Here is a 7099-nt window from a genome sequence, read left to right on the forward strand (position 1 = left end):
AAAAAAAGCTTGTATATTTTTTTTAATCAGCAAGCTAATTTTAGTGTCAGCATAAAAATCTAACTCGGAATTATTATTATTTTCAATTATTTCCCTTGTGTAACATTTAACAGATGTTGTGTAAGTATAAAAAAGTCATATTCAAATAATTTGAATGCTTTTGTCAAGTGTGTACTTATCAATAAAGTTGTGAGCAGGCGCCTGTTTTTAGTGCGCCTGCGTGCGTCATTCCGGGAGCGACGCAATAGAGGCTAGCTAGCTCAGAAGACAGCAGGTGGCTGGATATCAAAGTCGAATGGCGACCACGTAAACGAAACAAATAAACTGACTTGGTAACAACAGTCTATGGCGACCGGTGGCGGCGGTGGCTCGGCGTCAAACCATGACGTCCAAGAGTCCAGCTCGGCTCAGAGCGGAGCTCCGGTAACGCTCTCCAACGCGCCGACCGCCGCTCTCGGCCCGCCCGCCTCCCCGCCGGTACTTGCCGTTAGCCGGGAGCCCGGGGTGTACAACTGGCAGGCGACAAAGAGCTCCCTAAAGGAGCGCTTTGCTTACCTCTTCAACAATGAACTGCTTAGCGACGTCAGGTTTGTCGTGGGGAAGGGCAGACAGGCGCAGAGGATCCCGGCCCATAAGTTCGTCTTGGCCGTAGGCAGTGGCGTATTCGATGCCATGTTCAACGGGGGGATGGCGACCACCTCGACCGAGATAGAGCTGCCCGACACCGAACCGGCAGTTTTTCTCTTGTTGCTCAGGTGGGTCGAAGCGACACAGGTGTCGAACATGGTCGTGTTTGCTCATGCCCCGTTCCCCAGTCTACTTCCAAAGTGGAGGGGAAGCAAATTGTTTGAGTCAGCCAACTTCTCTCCTCTTGCATTCAACTCATCTAAATTATGATGATGACAACCACTTATTCATTTCTGGATGAGGTACAACTCAATATCAACAAAGCATAAGTAACCACAATTCAAAAAAACGATTGTTATTTCCAGCAAGCCATCTGCACTTAAAAAGGAAAGGAGGTGAAATTGTTTTTAACCATCAAGTCAAAGTCATAATCCATAATAATAGCCACAGGACAATGAAAGAATACTTTCTGATTTCCTTAGTTTAGGGGTCACCAATGTCCAATCATCGATGATTGAGCATTGTGAATTCCTAATAATGTTGAAGATACGATTATTTGTAAATGTGCTGGGGCTCGATGTGTATTCTGAAAACGTCTGAAGCATAACAAAACCTCAAATATGAGACTGTACTAATGTGTTCATATTAAGAAACGTACGTATGTGAAGGCCAGCATGGAAAATCAGTCCAATCTAATTGACTCGTTCTGAATTTGATATATTAGTTTTTATCTGTCTACATTAGCACCAGGCTAAATTTGCAGCGTAACACCAAAGTGAAATATTATTTCTGAGGAACACTGAATCCTGCCCTCTAGTGTTCGAATGGACACGGACAGGCAATGCTATGGACAACAACATTTTATTGCCGTTGCAGGCATTACAAGTTCTGTGATGACTAAACGCAGTTATGCAAATTATCCATCAGTGTGTGAATGTTTGTCTACATGTGCCCAGTGATTGGCTGGCACCCCCTCTCCCTCATTCAGCTCAAAATATGCAACTGGGTGAACAATGAAAGATGCTATGTATGGCCAAGCATTTACTAGTAGTTTTCGTTGTCTAACTTCTTTTACAACTTGAAGATCAGTGAAGCCGCATGTTGTTCACACGTTCGAATGCGGGAGTCATCCGAATGGCCTTTCAAGTTCTCACTTTGGTCCAACTGTGACTGGTATTAATGGGCCCGTGACCACATTAAAAGAGAGTGTTCTAAGTGGTGTCATAGGCTATCTTCGTGTTTAGTGCTTGAGGTTCCACTTTGTAATCGACAGAAAACATCTGTTGTCTCACTACTCCGGTCCGTCCTTGATTTGTTCCCAAAGACATTCAGGTGTCCTTCAGATATAGATATGGCGTTGAAATCCTTCCAGATATTTTTTTTCTTAATAAAAATAAAAAATAGTCCGTTTAATGAATTCCAATTCCAAGCAAGGATGAAACAATCGACTAACTCATTCAAATTAAAATGGTGCTTAGTGCTCAGCAGTGTTAAATTTTTTTTTTTTTGTGAGACGTTGGTGCACAATGATCATTGTAAAGTTCTCGTGTTCTTTTGCACAGGTTCCTGTATTCAGATGACGCTCACATCACTCCAGAGACTGTGATGTCCACTCTGAATGCAGCCAAGAAATACGCTGTCCCTGCTCTGGCCACTCACTGTGTGGAGTTTGTGAGCAAACATCTGAAAGCAGACAACGCATTCATGTTTCTCACACAGGTTCATGCTTTCACTTTCTGAATGTACTCCCCCACATGGAATAGCTTCAAAGTGCATCTTTATAAACATTATGCTGACATGCGTGACTTCATTTGGGAATGTATTTTTTGGTGTTGGTCTCCAGTCAGTCACAGGGCAAATTGTTTCTCAATGCTTAAATTGAAATCTTAAAAGAATCGACCCAGAATACAATTCAAATTGGAATGCCAAATGATTAAAAGTAGTATCGTGATTTTACAGTTTTGGTTTATCTGAAAAGATCATAGTAAAGAATGTAGAATGTTCTTGTGTTCACAGGCAAGGTTATTTGATGTCCCTCAGATTGCCAGCCTCTGTTTGGACACCATAGACAAAAGCACTGCAGAGGCGGTCAATACAGAGGGCTTCACTAATATTGATCTTGGTAAGCGAGCCTTGGACAAAAGTACCTTTTTCATAACTGACCTGGCGATTGTTTTGTGTGCCGTAGAAACTCTATGCACAGTCCTTGAAAGAGACACGTTAAACATCAGGGAAAACCGTCTCTTTGAGGCTGTGGCACACTGGGCTGAAGCTGAGTGCAGCAGACAACACCTTCCGGCAACCTCTGAGAACAAACAGAAGGTATTGGGAAAAGCCCTACAACTCATCCGCTTCCCACTCATGAGTGCCGAGACGTTTCCTACAGGTAAGAGAAGTACATACCGGCCACTGTTTTGGGCCCATGTGTCATGTACAACTTTATGATACCTTGACAAAGCCAATTTAGTCATTTACTTGCTATTCTTTCTTATGCAACAAGTGGCGAGTGAGGAAATCTGTTTTTTTTACACTCGACAGCAAACCCAACACCACGGCCCAGCACCAACGACCGATCACGTTGCTACGTTCGCGGTGAAGAATGCACCATAAATAGATTTCAGCATGTCGAGAGTCGATGGGGCTACAGCGGTACCAGTGACAGAATCAGGTGAGGTGACAGCGCGGTTGTCCTAATAAATGCCAGCTTCATACAAAAAAAAAAACTGTATTTCTCATCGTCTTCTTATGTAGATTCAACGTCAGTAGACGAATATCCATCGTGGGTTTTGGTCTTTATGGTTCCATCCATGGACACACAGACTATCAGGTCAACATACAGGTAACTGCTGCCGTGTTTACAACATGATGCAGCTGGAGTAACGTCATTAAAAATGGGGCTGGAAGCTTTCCGTCATTGTGGGCGCTAGAATTGTCAGTATGAAATGTATGCATTACATAGTGACCTAAATAACTCACCTTTGACACCCAGAACTAATCCAGTCATAAAAGAGCCCTGTTGACAATTAAATAAAATGTCAAGTGCGTTCTCGTCGAGTGAGCTAATGCTAATTAAATGTCATTCATTGCTACACAGGTAGCCTCCATATACCAGCTTTGGTTTGACAATAGTTCATTCATAATGGACAACTGAAATATTTGTAAGTATTTACCACAAACTCATAGTGACTGAATCCACCAGCTCTTAACCAAGTCGTGCTTTCTATTTTGTCTCGGTCGATTACAGAAATGAATTCTTAACAGATGAATATGTGAGAGTTTTAGGTATGCAGCTCATGAAATTGAGAAAACTAAAATGAAAAGTATCATTAACAATTCCCTGTTAATTCTCATGGAGAGTGTCGAATTGGGGGTATTTCCCAAAGCCCCCCCTGCTTCATTTACCTTGGCAATTTAACCCTAGACAGCAACCAGCCAGCAAATTGGATCCATACCTTGTTGCACTACAGTGCATATTCACATTTTGGCATTTTGGGGGGACCTTATCATCTGTCATTCGCAGCTAACTCACCTTTCCATTGTTTATTTATTTTTTTTCTTTCTAGATAATGGAGAGTGACAAACACCTGACCGTGGGCCAGAACGACACGGGATTCAGTTGTGACGGCACATCAAACACCTTCCGGGTAATGTTCACAGAGCCTGTGGAAATTCTTCCTAACGTCAGCTATACTGCATGTGCTACTTTAAAGGTGAGATGGCTCTCAAACATCAACTTTCAACCAGCAAACATTGGGTGCAGATTCATCACATTTGCTCATTTTCCATGTAGGGACCCGACTCCCACTGTGGCACCAAGGGCTTGAAGAAAGTCACCCAGGAGTCAGCGACAGGGACTAAGACAACATTTGTCTTTTTCAAATCCCCCGGAAACAATAACGGTACCTCGGTAGAAGACGGACAGATACCAGAGATAATCTATTATACATAGATTGACGTGGGAAGACTTCACGTGGCTTGAGTTGTTTTGTGCTTCACAATCTCTGGGAATGAACACAGAGTGGCAGTTGATTTAATGGCAAAATTCACCGACACAAGGATTGTTCCAAGCAGCAGTGAAAAAGAAAAATCAAAGCCAGTTTTTGTTTTATTGTTATTAGATGTAAATATGTAAATAATCAGACAAAGCATATGTCCTCCATCGGAATTGGTTGGAACCAAACGAGTGACTGTTCTCCTCCAAGTTATTCGTTCCCCTGTGAGTCTTGTGTGACAAACTTCCGTCAACCAGTTGGCAACAGCACCAGACTTTTCAGTCGGTAATAAAAGTCGTTTGAGCATTTATTCTATATTCTGTGATACTCATCTTAAGTTATAATATGTAGACCTTAAGATGGCTGTGAAGGATTTACAGTAAATGCTCAAACAACAACAAAAATATTTCCCGAATACTAGGAGGATGCAGTTAATGCAAATGTATTCAAGTTTGTTGTCAGTACATGCTACATAGTGATTCCGCCAACTCGGTGTGTGTTATGTGATTTTGTTGTCACCTGTTGTAATTCATACGCGTTTCCTTGGCACTTCTTTGAAATTAAAAGAACAGCTTCTTTTTATATTACAGACTTGGAAAAAAAATTTGTAAAGTGTAAATGAGATTGCTCTCGGTTACAACCTTTGTTATCGGAAGATAATGATGCTGTATATAAAAAAAAAATATTTTTTTATAAATTAGCTCAATTAGCAGGCAAGACTCAGTATAAAAGAATCCAACCTAAAATGTATCATTCTACAGACTGTGCTTCTGCTAAATTTGATATGGAGCTCATCTTATTCAATGTACAAAATGTTGTGAGCGTGCACTTCTTTCCAGCCCACGTCAAAGCAACATGGATATGCAGGAACACGTTGCCCGTGTACGCATGTCCAGCTGGTGGAAGTTATGCAATCTCGATTTTAATGATGTAGGACTGACTACTAACTAATTAACACATGACCATACTGTATGTACGTATAGGAGTCTGTGTGATTAGTAGCAGGAATGGCCTTGAAGCTGGTGAATAACTTATGAAGCCTTCTCATGATTAACTTCTAATTAAGTCACACGTGCATAGGTGTCATAGATGAAATTTCAGATGACTGGCACATCGGCATGGGCTCTTATTCGTTTTAACCTGGTAACTCATTTGAGAACACTTTCTCATTTACAATGATGACCAGGAGGCAAAGTGTGTAAAATGTCTTGCCCAAGGACACAATGACACGCGACCCAGACAGACTCGGGTTCAAATCGCCGATCCTCCGGTTTCTGAACGAACCGCTCTGCCTGAGCCACGTAATCAGTAATGTCTTAAAATGTCACCAGGATTGCACCAAACAAAGCAAAACATGACCAATAAAATATTTCAAATGTGACGGGGTAAGGCATCTCACCTATACCAACCCCTGCCTGAAGAAAACTCAGTTGATATTTTAAGAATTTAAATGTCATCATATGTTCACAAATAGAAGATATGATCAAACACAAAAAGAAAAATGTGTTTGGTATCCTTCACAAGACTCGTGTTAATATTTAATCCATCCTAAAAATAAAGTCTTTATAGTGTCAAAATATTTACCTCAAAAGCTGTTCGAGTACTCGAATTATTTCAATTTTAAACAGGTTCAGTGCAGGGAAACAACTGAGGTTAAAACTGACCCCATCTAGATTTATGGACGGGGCGTCTACCCCACTTTTGACGGTTAAGATGGACAAATCAAATAATATGGTGGGGTTTGTCCATTTTTTTCCAAAACAACCCCAAATTAGAAAATACTGCCCATTCCGGAATGGCCCATATAGTGTGCGTATTCTGCATGTCCCCGCTAGATATAATCAGACTAACAAGCAGAGAGCCACTGTCTATACACGGATGACCTGACCATCTTGCATGATTAACTTACAGTGCAGACTGTGCAGTCGAACGAGCAAAGGAATAAAATACATCTTAAGTTCTCGAGTATGCATGAGCGTAAATCCTTACCATTCTATTCACTGCTATACATTTTCTTTAGGAGGCTGAGTGGAGAGAGTAGAGTGCCACTACTTTTCTATTCACACGTGTCACATGCTGTATGAACGCTGGACTGGCCTGGGTCAACCTTACCCCCCCCCCCCTGCACTTTCCAACACCAGATGTAGGTCGCAGAGTGCTGCAGGGGTTGCATGCGGGGTTGTGTGTTTTGCGTGCGTGTCTGTGTGTGACTTTGGACGAGAGACTGATGATTGTAGTCTCCACCGAGGACATGGCCCCCAGCACACTGTCTCCATGGCTGTCACTTTGCATCATCCCAAACAGAGCGCAGCAAGTCTGACAGGCTGCCAGATAGGCCGAAGGGATTGTCATGGCTCCTTTCGCTACTGTCGCCGCTCTCTCTACTGTTTTTCATTGTGTGAGCTCGTCACCACGCAAAATGCATTAACGACATGCTGATTAAAATGTAATGGACATTGGATGGGGTCACAAGTTGTATT

The 7099-nt window shown here is 42.1% G+C and overlaps 1 protein-coding gene across 1 annotated transcript; it reads left to right on the top strand.

The window, feature by feature from the left end:
* The first annotated feature begins 229 nt into the window (after positions 1-229).
* LOC147059157 (BTB/POZ domain-containing protein 1-like) lies at positions 230-5200 on the top strand. The gene is made up of 8 exons (XM_085908324.1): positions 230-755; positions 2190-2346; positions 2644-2749; positions 2816-3013; positions 3166-3295; positions 3379-3466; positions 4191-4337; positions 4418-5200. Exons 1-8 carry the CDS (start codon positions 346-348, stop codon positions 4574-4576), a joined length of 1395 nt encoding a protein of 464 aa, XP_085764450.1. The 5' UTR covers positions 230-345; the 3' UTR covers positions 4577-5200.
* Positions 5201-7099: the final 1899 nt, after the last annotated feature.

The sequence above is a fragment of the Syngnathus leptorhynchus genome, chromosome 3 (genome assembly GCF_054491065.1).
Source record: "Syngnathus leptorhynchus isolate UIUO chromosome 3, UIUO_Slep, whole genome shotgun sequence".
Classification (NCBI taxonomy): Eukaryota; Metazoa; Chordata; class Actinopteri; order Syngnathiformes; family Syngnathidae; genus Syngnathus; species Syngnathus leptorhynchus.

Coding starts and splice junctions, on each gene's coding strand:
- LOC147059157 (XM_085908324.1), top strand. CDS start 346: ATGGCGACCGGTGGCGGCGGTGGCTCGGCGTCAAACCATGACGTCCAA. Junction 756..2,189: donor GTTTTTCTCTTGTTGCTCAG/GTGGGTCGAAGC, acceptor TCTTTTGCACAG/GTTCCTGTATTCAGATGACG. Junction 3,296..3,378: donor GGTACCAGTGACAGAATCAG/GTGAGGTGACAG, acceptor CTTCTTATGTAG/ATTCAACGTCAGTAGACGAA.